Source organism: Gymnoscopelus braueri (assembly GCF_963280865.1).
Source record: "Gymnoscopelus braueri genome assembly, chromosome: 22".
In the NCBI taxonomy this organism is placed as follows: Eukaryota; Metazoa; Chordata; class Actinopteri; order Myctophiformes; family Myctophidae; genus Gymnoscopelus; species Gymnoscopelus braueri.
In genome coordinates this window covers 26,241,476-26,260,959 of record NC_137624.1, presented here as the reverse complement: position 1 = coordinate 26,260,959, position 19,484 = coordinate 26,241,476, and the positions used below count along the sequence as shown (strand labels likewise).

The 19,484-nt window shown below is 42.1% G+C and overlaps 1 protein-coding gene across 1 annotated transcript in view; it reads left to right on the top strand.

Moving 5' to 3' along the window:
• The window catches only part of astn2 (astrotactin 2), a gene marked incomplete at both ends in the record, with an annotated part of 625,858 nt that overhangs the window by 565,822 nt on the left and 40,552 nt on the right, over positions 1-19,484 (top strand). Inside the window, one exon of the mRNA XM_080420257.1 lies at positions 18,697-18,838. Within this exon, the coding sequence (XP_080276383.1) occupies positions 18,697-18,838 (142 nt within the window). The remainder of the gene's footprint in view (positions 1-18,696; positions 18,839-19,484) is intronic.

Sequence of the window (19,484 nt, the reverse complement as noted above, 5' to 3'; positions counted from 1 at the left end):
TATAAATTATCACGTTATAAAACACACATTAACCACTTCAGCCCTATTTTATACCTAGGCTATTTGAAAATAGCCGATCTACAAGCTCACAACGCGTCGCATCGCGACGCGTTGTGAGCTTGCAGATCTGCTATTTTCAAACATTTTAGTTCTTTTACTTTTGGTACTTTAAGTATATTTTGATGCCTTTTACTCAGGTAACCTTTTTAACACCTGCCTTGTACTTCTAACAGAGTATTTTTATATTGCGGTATCGCTACTTTTACTTAAGTAAAAATATCGGAGTACTTATTCCAACACTTGAGTGCATGTACGTACAGTACACATATACTAGGTTACTGAACGTGGGGAAGGTGTTGAACCTGAAGCTGAATAATAAATGAAACAAGCTGGGGTAGAAGTGTCGGCTCCCACACCCCCCGAAAGGACAAACTTACCAGTCATTGTGAAAACACGGATGAATTATGTACAAATATATCCTCTGAGAGTCAATGGCGCGTCCCCTTTCATACTGTACTGTTATGTGGGCCACATGTTGAGAATGGCCTCACCCACCCGCGCCCCCCTCGGGTTGATAAATAACAGATGAACGTTTTAATGTTTAGTTTAACCCATTGAGACCGGGAACGCAGCTAGCTGTGTGGCATTTTAAGATTTCTTTGGGCTATTCAAAAATAGCAGATATACAAGCTCTTAGCGCGGCACCGAGTGCCGCGCTATGAGCTTGTAGATCTGCTATTTTTTGAAAAATCGCGACAATTCCTGCAAATCTTTGAATAACAAACATTTGCAACTACAATCTTTGCTTCTGGGGATCTCTGGAACAACATATTTTTATATTTTTATATTTTTCATATTTTTCATATTTTTCATATTTTTCATATTTTTTATATTTTTTATATTTTTCATATTTTTTATATTTTTTTATTTTGTATGTAAAAAAAAAGATTTAGAAAACCTTTTTAGAATCGGCCTCAGGTCTTAATGGGTTAAGGCCATTAGCTGCCAAAAATGGCTTCATTTTTTAACTATTATTGTGACTTTCCACCATGCCTGCATCCTTTTGCGGTGGTGTGGGGGGGGGGGGGGGGGGGGAATGAAAGGAGGAAGTGGAAATAACTTAATCTTCATTAATCCGCTTTCTTTTCCATATCAAGACTTTTTTTTTGTTTCATTCGCTCCCAAATCCACTGTTTTTAATTTCTTCTTCAGTGGCTTTCTATAGCCAGGCCTGTTGATGGTTGGTTTTTTTATGTGCTTTTGATGGCTGTGGCTTGACGGAGTGGGAAGGTTAAGGAGTCGTTTGCAGCGGTGGAAAGTAACTAAGTACATTTACTCAAGTACTGAACTTATAAGTACCATTTTGAGGTACTTTTACTTTACTTGAGTATTTAACTTGTACTCTAACTAACATCTCGGAGGCAAATATCGTACTTTTTACTCCGCTACAATTAGTAATTGACAGCTTTAGTTAGCTAGTGCTCTATTTGATACTTTGACTATGTTCGAAAATAGCCGATTTACAAGGTCGCAACATGTCACGATGCGACACACAATGTTTGAGTACTTTTAGTCAAGTTACATTTCAAATACAGACCTTTTACTTATAACACAGTATTTTTATATTGCGATATTGCTGCTTTAAAACAAAACAAAAAAGAGTACTTCTTCCACCGCTGGTCGTTTGGGACTGTGGTCTTTGGGAATGGTCTGGAAGAACCCCCCACACACACACACACACCAAGAGAAAGTTTGGTGTTTTTCAGGGCCCTGGTATACATGAAGTCTCCTATGTCTCCACAACCTGTCATGGTCTGCTTGCTAAGCAACACTTACACTTACTGTGAACTGCCTCCAGGCAGAGTGTGTGTGTGTGTGTGTGTGTGTGTGTGTGTGTGTGTGTGTGTGTGTGTGTGTGTGTGTGTGTGTGTGTGTGTGTGTGTGTGTGTGTGTGTGTGTGTGTGTGTGTGTGTGTGTGTGTGTGTGTGTGTGCGTGCGTGCGTGCGTGCACATTTAAGTACATAATATGTCACTTTCAAGTAAATTGTATGGATGTTGTAACTTGGTATTCTCAGAAATGTTTCCTGTGTATAATGGCCATATAGTACATAATATGTTACGTTACCATGTGACCATGTGTCACCAGTGATGCAGCAGCACATACTGTTAACAGCATATTTCATTTCAGTTATTTTCCCATTCTATTCTATTTTATATCTATTTTATTTTGATTTAGTCTTTTTTTAGTATCAGTATATCAGCTTAGTATCAGTTCACTTTACTTGCTTTACTTTTTTTCAATTGATTTATTTACAGTAACTCCAAAGGCAGCTGTACTCACCATCTGATTAAATAAATATGTGCAACTAGAAAACGTTCTCCTCAGAGCACATGGGTCTCCGCCAGGCCAGGTAGGTTATTGTGGGCCTGCAATGTTCGAAATTCAGTCATTATAGCGGTGAGTGGAATCGCTGCGTTCATGATTTTGAGGCATTTTGTCCAAAACGGGCCACACATGCAAACTTTGGAAGCCAATCAGGATGGAATATGACAAATCTGACAGATCCGTCTTGACCACATGACTATAGAGATAATATGTGCCGATTTGCGTGATGTTTGGACAAAATCTGAAGGAGTCATTTAAAAAAAATCTGTTTTGCAAAAATCGGCCTCATGGTGGCGCTATAACAGGCCGATCTGAAAAATGTGGGGCTGAGGTTCTGCTCTGGCATCCAGGGAGTGTGTGTGCACAGTTTCATGTCCTGTTTTGGGAAACCTTTCTTCCCAAGGAACGGAAGGGGTTAAGCCTGATTTCTACTTTGCCATACAATGCTCGCAGATTATAGCCGATCTGCAAGCTCACAATGTGCTGCGATGCGACGTGTTGAGCTTAATGTAGATGTATACTATTTTCATCCAGCGACAGCATAGTTCAAAGCTCTAAGGGGCCGTTTTCCTGCGTTTGTTTTGAATTGTTTACAACGGGAGCACCACGTTTTTTGTCGAAACCCCAGCCGCGGTGACGTGGCGCTGCAGCGTTTATGTGGCGCTCGCGCGTTCACGTGTGGCGTTTTTATCTGCTTACTGAGAGCTGAAATATTTTCAACTCGGGCGTTCGGAAGCGTTTTTATAGGGCCAAGCGCCCGTGACATTTCCAGCCAGGGGGAGAAACGCCTCAGTGGACACGGCACGGCCCCTAACCGTATATATCTTGGATGTTAGACTTTTTAGTCACCCTGCGCCACATTGGAGTGAATGCCATGTATCTTGTGGGTGCGTTTTTGTATCCAGCATTGTGTGTGTGCATGCATGCGTGTGCGTGTGTGTGCGCGTGCGTGTGTGTTTGTGCGTGTGTTTGTGTGTGTGCGTGTGTGTGTGTGTGTGTGTGTGTGTGTGTGTGTGTAAGATAAAGTCATGCGGGCCCCAGTGCTCAGAGTGAAGGAAAGAGTGCTGACAGTTTAACAGAAGAGGCCGCTAGCAGCTTTGGCAGCCCAGTGGAAATATAAAGCTCTCATTTGAAATGAGTCCTCTGTGCGCGAGCACAGTACCTGGACAGAGAAGCACCAGAGAAGTGCAGAATGAGAGTGAGAATTATGAGAACTTAGATGGTATTTAAGAGGGTTTTCTTTGGGAAAAGAAAATATTTCAGATTTTTCCTTTTTTTTTTTGAGGGAGAGGAAATATTGAACCAGTAGTTTTTAACGCCGTAGGCTTGACCCTTTCAGGCCCAGTTTTTGAGTGGTGCTAGCCACTCCAAGGAGTGACTTTGTCCTGGTGTGTGTCTGTGTGTCTGTGTGTCCGTCCGTCCGTCCGTATGAGCCTCTCTGTATGTTTGAGCACAGCCTCAACAGCTGCGGCTGATTGCAACACAAAGATGCAACCAGTTACACTAATTATACACACACGCACACACACACTTACACACAACACACACTTTTGAGTAAAAATACTTAAAATGAGTAAAAATACTTAAAATGAGTAAAAATACTTAAATATTAGTAAAGACATTTTAAAGTTCCTAAACTGAGTAAAAAATACTTAAAATGAGTAAAAATACTTCAAATGAGTAAAAATACTTAAAAGATGTTAAAATGAGTAAAAACACGTAAAAATCAGTAAAAACATTTTAAAGTACTTACAATGAGTAAAAATACTTTGAAGTCATCAAAGTCTGTAAAAAGTAACTAACGAAATGAACTCATGAAAGGCACCACTCTCTTCACACTGGGTGTGATTTTTTTTTACACTCAGGGCGCAGTTAATTCTCAGGATGTTGCTGTGTAGGTTTGTTACGTATATAAAATTGCCTCACATTAATGGACATGGAAGTGTACCTCACCCTGTCTCGCCTTTATAGGTCTTAGAGAACAAGTTGAGTTTCACCGTAGACCATTGTGGTTCACAAACTATATTGAAAATAATGAACATTATTGTGTGCTGTAAAAGAAAGACGCTCTGAAACTCCTCCGCACTGAAAAGTAGCGTATAGCATTGGTTCTCAGAGTGGGGGTCCGGGGACCCCCAGGGGTCCTTGAGGGAGTTCCAGGGCGTCCCCAGCTAATGGACCCTTATGGGTCTGTAAGTCTGAGTGTGCAAATGGAACCAAATGGACCCTAACGGAACCCCATTTAATGGCATTTCTATCTCCGAGACCCCAATTTATATTGTAAAATGTATGTTAATGTAACTCTGAGAGTGTACAAATGGAACCTAATGGACCCTAACGGGTCCATTAGGTTCCATTTGTACCCTCTCAGAGTTACAGACCCATGAGGGTCCATTTGGTTCCTAACTATCCATCATTTAGCTGGGGACCCCCTTGGAACTCCCTCAAGGACCCCCTCATTGAGAATCAATGCTCTACGATCCTGCACACAATTCTGCACAGATTTCGTGTCATTCAGATTTCTCTGCAATCCGCAAAGTGTGATTGGTCATTCCTTGTGGCAATTATGTTTGTATCGCCACCACAACGTTGCAATTTGAAACGTTAAGTATTGAGCCTCTGCTGCCCCACGCACACTTTTACAGGTCCTTCACAAGATGAAGTAAGACGTTTGGCACCGCGCCTTAAAGTATTTTTTTTGCTGCCGTTATAGTCTGTCCACTCACCTGGAACTACTTCAGCAAATATGATGAATTGTAAAACATAGTCGATGAGCATAAATGCTGAAACTGTACTTAACTGTTAGGATTGGAGGGTGCAGGGAGCATTATTGTGTTCACGCAGCAAATCCACTCAAAGTGCAAAAGTCTGCGATTGGCTGGAGTTCTGGTCCATAGCCTGGCAGGACGCTTATCCTATAGCTGGAATGGAATGATTACTGCTCTGTGCAAGCCCCCCAGAACCCAGTGGTTTCATTGAAGCGGAATGGACATGCTGGCCATTTGAGGTACTGCAGATTGGGCCACTGTCACGAACGAGCGGAAAACGGTTTCGACCAATGGGCTCGACTCACGAGCGTGCGCACGAGCTTGCGCACGGGGCTGCGCGCTTCTCTGACGCAAAACCAGAAGCCCAAAATAGGCCTCGCCCACCACGTTTCACAACCCGGAAGAAGGGGTGATTTCGGCTCATGCGCTGTGTGAGCAACTCAATGCAAGTGGATGGGAGGGGATATCCGGTGCCCTCTCTATTATTTTTTAACTCTATGGCTCTGTGACTATTAAAAAGAAAACAAATCAAATCCATACCTGGCATTCACCAATTTGAAAACAAAGTTTAGAAAAACTTCCGACTGCCGAGTGTCACCAGCGTGAAATGAACATAGGAATGAGGCCCGGATGTTATAGTGTTAAGCGACGTGCGTTCAACGTCATTAAAATAGCGTATACCACCGAAGATAAAAAATCACCACTGCACCGCTTTCTCTGGGTTTAGAACAAATACATCTCAGTGTGTGAACTCGCTGACCTCGAGGGCAACCGCGCACACTCTCAAAACACCAGAGAGGGAGACAGACACACACACACACACACACACACACACACACACACTGGGCTAATGGCTGAGGCAATTACACAGCAGCAGCGAGGCTGACTCCCAACATTACATGGTAGGCCACCAATGTACAGCCGTCCCACAGTGGGGTAAATGAGTAGGGTGTCTGTCTGTGTGTTTATCTCTCCACGTCTCTCTGTGTGTGCATATAGCACACGTGTGTACACTGTATGTGCATACAGTGTACACACACGCGTATGAGAGTGTATGTATATATATATAAATACATATCGTCTCTGTCGGGTGGAAACGCTAGCTCATTATGTCCCAAACCGTTACTTTTCAGGATTCAAATTCAAAAAGTATGGCAAAAGTAGCAGATCTACAAGCTCGAAACGCAACGTCAACTTTGATGCTTCTGTGTGACGCTGTAGTGTGACCAAGTATAGGCCGTTAATTTACGAAAAAACACAACAAGTTGAATTATGGAGATTTGTGTGTGTGTTTGTGTGTGTGGGTGTACGTACTTGAATTATTATATTTGTGAGGTCCAAATGACCAGTATGGTAGAATTTGAGAAATAGACATTGTGAGGGCAATTTTCCTTTGTCCTCATGAGCCAGCTAGAGAAATGGTTAACAAAATATTTTTGGGAGTTATAGGCCTGCATATCAGGAACTGCAATTCAGTTTGGGGTTATGATTAGGGTTAGACATTTAGAGATTAGGTTTAGGGTTAGCGTTCTGCCTGATTCATAATTAGTGCGCGCCTGTGTCCATGCAGCACCGAAACAGCAATGCGTCGTTGATGTCCTCACAAGTATTGTAATTATGTGTGTGTGTGTGTGTGTGTGTGGGTGTGTGTGTGTGTGTGTGTGTGTGTGTGTGTGTGTGTGTGTGTGTGTGTGTGTGTGTGTGTGTGTGTGTGTGTGTGTGTGTGTGTGTGTGTGTGTGTGTGTGTGTGTGTGTGTGTGTGTGTGTGTGTGTGTGTGTGTTTAGTAACATGTATTGTGTACATAACTGTGTCTTTGAATCTGAATCCCTTCCAGCCTCATGTCCAGCAGTCTGTCTCTCTCTCTCTCTCTCTCTCTCTCTGTCACCCCCCCCCCCCCCCCCGACATTTCCCATGATTTGCAGTGATTTGTTCCCCTTTCTGCTTACTGTAAGGAGAGGTCACCTGGCATTTGCCATGAGGTTTTAATCGCCATGTAAACTGGAGATCACGCAATATATGGCTTCTAACAGTAATAGAAGGCCTTAATTTTTGCCAGCTGTGTGGCATTTTCCCCCCGCGGTATCGACAGAAAGGTTGACGGCATGCAGGGCGACTCCCTTGAAGAGGTTCGCGGTGTGTGTGTCGTGTATCAGGCGGAAACTTCGCTTCTTTTGTAGGGCTGTCCATTTTTGGGTCACGCAAAGATTCTTAATGGGTCATGAGTAAAATATCACCTTTTTCATGTTTCCTATGTTTTATTATTATTACTATTTCAAAAAGATTTAAACATTTCTCCTTCAAGTGGTTATAATTCATTTTGGCCCAGTAGTAAACTGATGCTGGTTAATGTCACATTGTTTCTGACAGCTGGGGTTCATTGCTAGGCTGCTAGTTAAGTCTGAGTGCAGGATATATAGGCATTCATTAGAACAGCGCTTCTCAAAACCTTTTAATTTAAAGGACCCCCATAACTCTGAGAGTGTCCAAATAGAACCAAATGGACCTTTTTGGTTCCATTTGTATACGCTCTCATTGAGTCATTGTATCGGGTCCCCCCTCAAGAAACCTGAGGGGTCCCTGCATGCACCCCCACATTGAAAACCACTGCATTAGAATGCCTCAGCCAATCAAAACACAAGGTCAGAACTAACCGTGATACAGTATAAAATATCTTATTTTGAGTGCTCAACCTGATTCTAGTGATGTGTCGTTCATGATCGATTCGTTCAAAAGAACTAGTTCATTTGCCGTCAACGTGAACGAGCTCGTTCACTTTCTGAAACTGTTACGTTCACGCGCGACGTAAAAAAAAACGCTCCCGCGATGGTGTTTTACACACATTATATAACATATATTAACCACTTTGGCCTTATTTTATACCTAGGCTATTTGAAAATAGCAGATCTACAAGCTCACAACGCGTCGCATCGCGACGCGTTGTGAGCATGTAGATCGGCTATTTTCAAATATGTTAGTACTTTTACTTTTGGTTCTTTAAGTATATTTTGATGCCAATACTTTTGTACTTTTACTCGAGTAAATTTTGAACACTAGAAAATAGCGCTACTGAACGAGAACGTGAACGAATCATTTGAACGAATCATTGCCGTGAACGAAATCGTTCGTTCACTGAAATTAACTTTTTTTCCCACCACTACCTGATTCAGTGATTAAACGTGGAAAACCGTAAATGTGAACCAACGTCACAATGAGGGGTTGATTCAAAGTGTTTGCATTTTTGTTAGTTTTTTGGTATATGAAATCACAGAATCAGAGCTATATTACACATCGTGAGGTAACGCGTTGTGAGCTTGTAGTTTGGCTCTTTTACACGCCACCTGTACTATTACGAATTGGTCGATTAGAAAATATCTATTCGAATTTTTCATGTAGATTTGCTGATATACAAGAAAAAACTTGCTTCTTGATTATCCAATTAACTTAGATGAGCAAGATTAAATTGGTTATTTGTTTCGATATATTTTTCAGTAAATTTATTAAGACCGGGAACACATTTGTGTATTTTCAAGATTTCTTTGGCTATTCAAAAATAGCAGATATACAAGCTCACAGCGCGGCACCAAGTGCCGCGCTATGAGCTTGTAGATCTGCTATTTTTGAAAAAACAATCATGAAAATGTGTGCAAATCTTTGAATATATATATATTTTAAATACATATATATTCAAAGATTTGCACACATTTTCACGATAAAAAAAAACCCCAGCAGATCTACAAGCTCGTAGCGCTATGAGCTTGTATATATGCTAGTTTTTTGATTAGCCAAGAAAATCTAAAATGACAGAGATGCGTTCCCGATCTTAATGGGTTAATTGTCCAGCACTAATAGGAAGCCTAGAGTTGTTTACCCATTTCATGCCTCAGCTGTTCAATGCACCACAGGTTGTTTGTACCAGTCTCATACACTTCACATCTGTCTTCTTGTAATCTCTCAAGAACAGATTCTGCTCTCCGCTTGAATCTTGCGGGGGGGGGGGGGGGTTCGTCATATCGCGTACGCACTGACCTACAAGTGGGCGTGCCTTCAGATCAGGAAGCAGGCCGCGCTTTACCCAATCAAATGTAGTGGGCGGGATTAACGTGTGTGCCGATCCTTCCCCACTAGAAACAAACCGAAACTCATTTAACGATAGCGTCCTCGGAGCGGACAAAACCACGGAAAGATATTCACATTTTAACTGGCTCTTTCATATAGAAACAAGTGGGCTTATAACCAAAACGATCCACGTTCTCTGGGAGAAGTGGTGTTAGTGTTCCGTGTAGAAATATTGTTAGTGGGAATGAAAACATAGTCGCACCACCGGAAGTGAAAGGCTGAAGGCAGACCAAAACCCCGGTTTCCTTGCGCACGGGTGCTCCATTTAGCTCCCCCCAAGTGAAAGAGTAAAAAACAGCAGAGGGCGCTGTTTTTCCTTTTTTATTTGGCGATGGGTTCCCAGACTGTCTTTCTCAATCGACTTCCGCCGTGCCACTCGGAGCAGTAGCAATCCAGATAAACATCAAACAAGTTCGAAAATTGTCGGGACGACCCTGGTCCCTGACCGAGAGTTAAGGCAGATGAACGGTTGACAGGTTTTCAGTCAGATGACAACTTATTTGATTTTGATAACAGGGCTGCACCGGTTAATGGAACAGCTCTTGTCCAATTTGATTCTTTTTAAATAGTAAAAATGGCAGATCTGCAAGCTCACAACCTCTTGCAGATCTGCTATTTTTGCTAATCGGAAAAAAGCAATCGATCAGAAAACAATCGACAAGTTGCGGCTCTGTTTGAAAAGGTATTGAGGTTCATTTCATGAAAGTCTGGCTTTTGGTTGAGGTGAGGTTTTCTCAGAACACGGGAGAACAAACGCGAGACAGCAGCTGGGGGGGGGGGGGGGGCTGCTGCATCTGGCAAAGTGTTTCAGTACCAGTCACAGGAAGTTAGAGGTGTCAAGGTACTTCACATAGGTAGTAAAACGCGTGCCTGCCTGGTCTCTCTTACTCTCTCTCTTACTCTCTCTTTCTCTCGCTCTCTCTCTCTCTCTCTCTCTCTCTCTCTCTCTCTCTCTCTCTCTCTCTCTCTCTCTCTCTCTCTCATATTTCTGGTTGGGAACCGCACTAAAATAGTTCCAAGCCCAGAGAGAGAGAGAGAAAGAGAGAGAGCGTCCTGGGAGAGAACAGGAAAAGATGTTACCATCTGGTATGTGGAGTGTGTGTGTGTGTGTGTGTGTGTGTGTGTGTGTGTGCGCGCGCGCCGCGGACCAGCTGATGTGAACACATCTGAGTACTATGTCACTTTTAGCTAACCATGCATGCAGGAGCAGCAAGCCGCAGGGCTTTGGATGGAAGCAACCTGCCATATACACCTCCTCCTCCTCCTCCCTCTCTCCCTCCCTCCTCCTCCTCCTCCCCTCTTTTACTTTCTCTTTCTTTTTGCCGAAGGCTCCCCGTGAGATGTGAGACTGCGCGTGTGTGTGCGCGCGTGTGTGTGTGTGTGTGTGTGTGTGCGTGTGCGTGTGTGTGCATGTGCGTGTGTGTGCATGTGCGTGCGCGCACTCGGCTACACGCCCATCTGTCTGTTCATGTGGGCATTTTTTTTTATTGTACTGCAGCTAAGTAGCATTACGTAGCCGTGTGATATTCAATAAGATTCTTAGAGTGAGCAAAGCCCCATTTATACTTCGTCGTAACGACGGTGTCACGTGCCACAAATAGCAGATCTACAAGCTGACAGTTGTCAGCCTGCAGTGGTGGAAAGTACATTTACTCAAGTACTGTACTTAAGAACAATTTCGAGGTATTTTTTACTTTACTGGAGTATTTCCAATTCTCAGTACTTTCACTTCTACTCCACTACATCTCAGAGGCAAATATTATACTTTTACTCCACTATTATTTGACGACTTTAGTTACTAGTTACTTTGTAGATTTGGATTGTTTTTACAAAACACACATTAAATAGCCGATCTACAAGTTCACAATGCGTTGCGATGCGACGCATTGTGAGCTTGTAGATCTGCTATTTTCAAAAGATTTTATACATTTGAAAACTTGGGACATTCTGCATAATGAGTACTTTCTACATTTTTATACCAATACTTTTGTACTTTTACTCAAGTGAATTTTTGAATTCCGGACTTTTACCTGTAACAGAGTATTTCTATATTTCAGTATTAATACTTTTACTTAAGTAAAAAAAAGTACTTTTCCCACCACTGTCAGCTTGTAGATCGGCTATTTCCGTCACCACAACGACAACGTCACACAGACTGTAAATCACGCATATATAGCGCATAGCTGGGCTGTGTCGGTCGGGTATGTTTGGGTTTGGGCCTTTTTTTTACAACTTGTGGATGATGTGATAATTGCATACATCAGAACCAACCCCCCCCCCCCGCCCCCCCCCTGCTGACGAACCCGCAAGTGGCTGCTACCAGACTGTACCAATTCACACATCAGCCGCACTGATTTATTCTGATTGTCAAAACATACAGACGTCATTCAAGAGAAAATCCTTCCTCTCGCCAAAACCCCTATGCGAGGATCGTAACCACCCCTCCTTTTTATTTCTCCTTTATATCCCTTTCTCTCTCTCTCTCTCTCTCTCTCTCTCTCTCTCTCTCTTACATGTAGTGTGTTTTACCCATTCCATCCGGGTGACGCATCTCTTGTCATTTTAAGATTTCTTTGGGCTATTCAAAAATAGCAGATCTACAAGCTCATTGCTTGTAGATCTGCTATTTTAGAAAAATTCGTGAAGATTGGTGCAAAATGTTTTTATATATATTTTTTTAAAGCGAACATTTGTAACTCAAATCTTTGCTTCTGGGGGTCGACTAAAATCTTACGATGTTTAGTCAACTATAACTAAAACATTTCAGATGACCAAAATATGACTGAAAATAAATGGAATTTTATTCAAAAGACTATGACTGGGTTGGTGAAAGGGCCTTTCTATGTGGAGTTTGCATGTTCTCCCCGTGTCCCCTAGGGTATCCTCACTGATGGAGGGGAAAGGAACTGGTTGGAATAACGTGTTCCTTCCACGCACTACGTCCTACCGGGGAAACTCCCCCCCTGTCAGGTGATAAGAAGTGGTCTGCTTCGGGGGCTCTCCCCAGGCTGGCAGAGGGAGAGTAGCGCCCAGGATTACAAGCTTAGGCAATTGGCACTGGGTGAAAAAAATGGGTTACAAAAATCGTGGGATAACAAAATTAAAAAATAAACGAACACTGGCGTATAGGTTTGTTAGCGGCGTGCTGGTTCTCTCCAGCCTTCAAGCCCCATACGTTGAATTTAGATGTCATGTCACCAGACGTATCAGCAGGCGGAGAACTTTTGATCGTCTGGTGACCACACAACAAGACTAAAATGATTAACCCATTAAGACAGGGAACGCATCTGTGTCATTTTAGATTTCTTTGGGCTATTCAAAAATAGAAGATCTACAAGCTCATTTTGTGCAAAGGACATTTTTAACTCAAATCTTTGCTTCTGGGGATTCTACAAATGTCTTCTAAATCCTAACAGTTGTTTTTTGGTTTTTTTTAACTTATGTCGCTAGAATATCAGTGGTTCACAAACCTTTTCATGTCAAGGACCCCCAAAATTATATGTATTTGGCCGCGGACCCCCGTGTTGTTCCAGGGACCCCCAGAAGCAAAGCTTTGAGTTACAAGTGTTCGTGTTAAAACATATATATTCAAAGATTTGCACACATTTTCACGATAAAAAAAAAAATGCAGATCTGCAAGCTCATAGCCATAATAAATCATTAAGTGACACAGAGATGCGTTCCCGGTCTTAACGGGTTAATTGAGACAATGAAAACGACCGCAGAAAATAAGGACGACACATTTTTCTACCACCATAACAGCATCCAATTTGTTACATAGACAGTATTTTTTCTTTTTTTTTAATTTTATATCGGCCGTATAAAAAAGAAATAAAAGAGAGCGTCTCTGTCGTCACATCGCATCCCAGAGCCCTAACGCGAAACAGGTGGCCCTGATGGAAGACAGACTAATGGAAAGAGAAAAAACAAACGGCGGAGCTAAAAAAAAGTAATTAAATAGATAGAAAAGCAAAGCAAATGAAGTGCAGATCTGTTCCATAAATTGCATTGTGGTGGCTCAGCGATATTCAGCCCCAGGGCCACACATACGGTGGACACGCTTAGCCCGTTCACTCCGGGAACGCGTCCGTGTGTCATTTCTAGATGTATTTGGGCTATTACAAAAATAGCAGATATACAAGCTCATAGCGCGGCACCTGCTATTTTTTTTTTTTTTTTTATCTTGAAGATTTGTGCAAATCTTTGAATATATGTATTTTTTTAAAGCGAACATTTGTAACTTAAATCTTTGCCTCTGGGGATTCTACAAATCTCTTCTAAATCCTAACAGTTTAAAAAAAATATATATGTTGCTATAATATCAGTGGTGCTCAAACTTTTTCATGTCAAGGACCCCCAAAATGATATGCATTTGGCCGCGGACCCCCATCTCAAAATATTTTGTTCCAGGGACCCCCGGATGCAAAGATTTGAGTAAAAAAAAATCCCTTTGAAATATATATTCAAATATTTGCACACATTTTCAAGATTATAAAAAAGAATATATCAGATCTACAAGCTCGTAGCACAGCACTCGGTGCCGCACTCTGAGCTTGTAGATCTGCTTTTTTTTTAAATAGCCAAAGTATAAAATAATAGGTTAAAGTGATTACATAGATGCGGTTCCTGGTCTTAAAGGGTTAACAGGCAGATGTTTATTTAACTCCTCTCTCCCCCCATTGGAGGACAGTTCGGTGCTAGACCCTCTCTCTCAACGCCACATCAAAAAGCTTCACCTCCTCTGTCCCACTCAAAGACTTTATACAGGTTCCCCCTCAAACCTCCTACGGAATAACTCACCTGTACTGTCACAACATTACCTTGTTAATCTAAAGTTTAAATTAACAAGCTTTTAACCCATTCAATCCGGGAAACTCATCTCTGTCATTTTTAGATGTATTTGGCTATTCAAAAATAGCAGATCTACAAGCTCATAGCGCGGCACCGAGTGCCGCGCTATGAGCTTGTAGATCTGCTATTTTTGAAAAATCACGAACATTTGTAACTCAATTCTTTGCTTCTGGGGGTTTGATCTGGGGGTTAGATCTACAAGCTCATAGCGCGGCACCGAGTGCCGCGCTATGAGCTTGTAGATCTGCTATGTTTTGAAAAATCACATTCGCGGACATTTGTAACTCAATTCTTTGCTTCTGGGGGTCCCTGGAACAAAATATTTTACAAATGTCCGCTTCAAAAAAAAAAAATTCCAAGATTTGTAAATTTCCCAAAAATAGATCTATTTATCTGCTATTTTTGAATAGCCAAAGAAATCTAAAATGGCACTGATACAGTACTTTCCCGGTCTAAACGGGTTAAATTTAAAGCTTCATCCCCGGAGCTTATTTTAATGAATAGGACGTTATTTTTTGACCTGTCAGTATGGTGCAGTATGTTGATACAACGTAGCTAGTGCTTCATGCAGTGGTTTGGAGGTTGGTCTCCGCTACTCTTCCATTGAGAAATTTAGATCCTGGTGTTACTGTTGGGTAGATTAGTACACCTACTGCCCAGTGGTGGAAAGTACTCAAGTACTGTACTTAAGTGCAATTTTGAGGTATTGTTTTACTTTACTGAAGTACGTCCAGTTTTCTGTACTTATTACTTCTACTCCACTACATCAGAGGCAAATATCGTACTTTGTACTCCATATTATTTGAAAACTTTCGTAACTTAGTTACTTTGTAGATTTTGATTATTATTAAAAAATAAAACGTACATTAACCACTTCAGCCCTATACTTTGGCTATTTGAAAATAGCTGATCTACAAGCTCACAGAAGTGTCAGAAATGTAGACCCTAGTGTCGGGTATAGGACACCTATACTTGCAGGTTGACAAGTAGTCCTGCCTGAAGCTCATGAGCGCATTATATCTCCCCCCTGGCCAAAGCGGGGTATTCCCTCTCAGCTGAGCGGCAGATGTTTGGTCTCCCACGCTGCGGAGACCCGACGCGGGTTTGAATCCCGATGAGTGTTACAATTGCAAGTACATCTGTCCCTCTTCGGGAGAGGACATAACACTCAAGAGAGTGTACACATGGAACCAAATGGACCCATAAGGGTCCATTTTGGTGGCATTTTTTTGCACTCTCTGAGTTACAAATGGATCGATTTACACTGAGGATGTGTGCTGTGAAAAAAGGCTCAAACACTAAAAGAATGTTTTTAATAAAGGTTAAACAATGGATTAATGGTCTGTTGCGATTATGGGAGTGTGATTTTATTGTATTTATTTATTTTCTCCCTGGGGGTCCCTGGAACTAAATATTTTGAGATGGGGGGTCCACGGCCTACAAGGATCTACAGAGTGCCGCGCTATGAGCTTGTAGATCTGCTATTTTTTTATTTGCCCAAAGAAATCTAAAAATGACACAGATGCGTAAACGCACTGCGTTGCGATTGTCTGTTGCGATTATGGGAGTGCGATTTTATTGTATTTATTTATATTATTTTGTAGTGACTGAAGTATCTTCACAATCCAGAGATTGTGAAGATCGTGTACAGCATATATACTGTATGCTCTGTTTGGACGCGGTGTTGGGGAGTTTGAGAAAGTGTGTGAGAGAGGCACCACTGTAGAGTATATGGAAGCCCCTGTGATGATGTAAGTTGTTTATAGTGAACGTAAATACATGAAAATCCCAACTTGAAATGTATCGCATAAACGTAGTCCTTCATCAACATCAACGGGAGATTTGCGGGACATCGAGAGAAAAACATCTCGGATCACAAATTAACCCTTTACGACCGGGAACGCATCTGTGTCATTTTTTTTTATTTCTATGGGATATTCAAAAATAGCAGATATACAAGCTCATAGCGTGGCACTCGGTGCTATGAGCTTGTAGATCAGCTTTTTTTTTTTTCGTGAACATTTTTGCAAATCTTTGAATATTAAAAATTTTAAAGCAAACATTTGTAACTCTAATCTTTGCTTCTGGGGGGGGGGGGGACAAAATATTTTCAGATGGGGGTCCGCGGCCAAATACATATCATTTTGGGGGTCCTTGACATGAAAAAGTTTGAGCACCACTGATTTATAGCAACATATGGCATTTGCAGAATCCCCAGAAGCAAAGATTTGAGATTTGAACATTAAAATGTTCACAATAAATAAAATAAATAGCAGATCTACAAGCTCATAGCGCGGCACTCGGTGCCGCGCTATGAGCTTGTATATCTGCTATTTTTGAATAGCCCAAAGAAATAAAAAAAAATGACAAAGATGCGTTCCCGTTCTTAATGGGTTAAGATTATAGGGGCCGAATCGAGAATCGTGTTCGCAGCATCTCTCTAAGCGGGGCTTAAACACCAACAGAATAAATGAATCCAATTTGAGATTCATGTTTAAGCGAGGAGGGAAAGACCTTCTTCTTCGAAAGAGGCAAACTCTGGCACTAGGAGCTCGGCAGCACAGGAATGTATTTTTTTGGGGGGAAACCCTCTCCTTATACACAGAGCTCTTTTTGTGAAAAGGTCAAATCATTCATACGTGCAAGTTCTTTTTCCTTCTCTTCTGCAACCTTTTCTTACCATCCCCTTGTGCCCCGGCAAGCCAGACTCCCCATGTTTATAAGTTGGCCCATGTATCATAAGCTAAAACTAAGCTGCCCTTTACCTCTTGTAGAAATAGTTGGAAATCCAACCGTTTGAGTGCTTTTAAACTGTTTTGACAGCTCCCTCTTTTTTCCATCACCCCCACGAGCTCTGGAAACTGGTTGTGTGTGTGTGTGTGTGTGTGTGTGTGTGTGTGTGTGTGTGTGTGTGTGTGTGTGTGTGTGTGTGTGTGTGTGTGTGTGTGTGTGTGTGTGTGTGTGTGTGTGTGTGTGTGTGTGTGTGTGTGTGTGTGCTGCGTGTGTGTCTGAATGAACAAGTGTGCGTCGCTCGCCGTTTCCCGTAAGCTGACATGAAAGATATTTCACAACTTGTGAAGTGGTGTTTTTTGTGAGACGCCCGGGCGCTCAGTGAGATATCATTGTAACCGTACCATGTGCCCATAAAGGAAAAGAAAGCCTTGCCTTTCCTTACAGTTCTATAATGTACCGTGTGTAGGGGCTCCTGCCAGAAAAAAGTCATATTTAATTTTTTTTTTGCCTCAGGGCTTCGGTTGCTGTCGAAATGGCTCCCACCGGACCCGAGCTAGAGGTGAAAGCATATAAGAATGGTCTCAGAACATAAAGACTCAAATGGCAAAATCAATGCTGGAGTGGAATTATTCATCTGAAGAATGTATACATTAATTCACAGCGAAATTCAATTTAGGATTTTTTTCCCCCTTTTTTTCAAGGCATGTGAACCAAAGGACATCCTTGAAATTGTTTTTTGTTTTGGTTTGCAAGAAAACTCTTGCAATTTCCGGGAACAAAAGGTGAAAATAAAAGTTGAAGGACAAACAGTTTTTCCCCCTAATTTCTTGGCATAGTATAATTATTAATTCCTTCCTTTCTTCCTCCCATCCCACCTCACTCACCTCTCCACCATCAGTGGCGGACAGTAACTAAGTACATTTACTTGAGTACTGTACACTTTTGGAGCATTACGTTTTTATCAGCTTGCAGGGCTGATCAGTAAAGAGACGCTGCAACTAGTCGTCACTTTCTCGTCACTTTTTCCTCATTGGCTGGCCTTGGTAAAAGCCCAGCCAATGAGGGCTCGCCAGAATATGGCATCTGAGTTGACGGTACTTTTCAAGGGGTTCAACTTGCTGCAAGATGATATAAATGACTGTCATCTCTTGTTTGTTTACATTTTTTTGCAAGCTGATGACTTTTAGCCTGGTAAACCATCCGGGTCGCGGAATTCACATTTCATTTACTGAATGAAAATGAAATGTGAATTCCGCGACCGGGATGGTTTACCAGGCTAGCTGACTTTCACTCCACTAGATTTCAAATAGAAATATTCTACTTTTCGACAACATTTCTAGAAAGAGATTCTTGGGACCCAAACATATACAAATGTATTATGAATGAACTACTTAAGCCCTATTTCATATATAGTGGAAATAGCCGAGCTTGTAGATCTGCCATTTTCACTATTTGTGGGGGAAAAGAAGAAAAAAGTTAAACATTTTTGAGAAATGATCAACATTTGAATACAGCAAATACAATATTAAACAGGAAATCGTCTCTGTCTGGTGGAAACCTCATATGTCCAAAACTGTTACTTTTCAGGATTCGAATTCAAAAGTATCAAAAGCAGCAGAACGACAAACGCCCGCGTTTCGATCTTGCGGATCTGCTACTTTTGATGCTTTTGTGTGACGCTGTATAGTTCGATCAATTCATTTACGGGGGGGAAAAAAACACGAAAAGTTATGGAGATAGGAGGTTTCTGCCCCGACGACAACAATGAAACATACTTTTGTAATGTGTTACTTTTGAACACTTAGAGTACAATAATGCTTTATCTCCACCACTCTGTGCAGGTGAGGTGCTGAGCCTCGTGGACGACCTGTTCTCTGGCCTGGGCTCGTCCTGTGTGGTGGCGGGGAGACGGAACGGAGAGCGCCCTCACACCGTCCTCTACTCCGTCGTCTTCAAGTGCCTCGAACCGGACAGCCTGTACAAGTAAGCCTGTACCACCAGGGGGGTCTTTGCAACGTTTTTGCAAGGCCAAGGACCCCCTTAGCTGAGACAGAGTTGAAACAGGGACCCTCCCACTATACGTACTGTATAAAATTGTGTTGCGGATGCAACTTTTTTCATAGATTGTCCTAGATAGCTGGATTCATGTTAATGTGTATTTTCAGATAGTTAGCCTTTAAACCCTCAATATTTAGTCGACTTGACCGCTGGTCTGCCCTTTTTCCCTCTACACTGACTCTCCGAAAATAGCAGATCTACAAGCTCACAACGCCTCGCAGCGCGAGGCGTTGTGAGCTTGTAGATCTGCTATTTTCGGCTAATGTTCCCCATCACACACAGATTTGGCGGACCCCCTGTAGTAACTTTGAGGGACCCCCTAGGGGTCCCGGACCCCCTGTTGAAGACCCCTGCTGTACACTAACAACCCTCACTTGTGCTGCAACCCTGGGCACCAAGCTCTAGAGGACATGAAAAAAAAGAAGACTGTACTAATGCAATTAACAGTGCCAAAAATATTGTCCTATAGGACTGCTGCAGTATAGCGGTAAAACCGTGCCGAAACACAATGGGCTGATTGATCATTAACAATAAACAAATTCATCTCATCTGACCACCAAAGTTAAGTTCT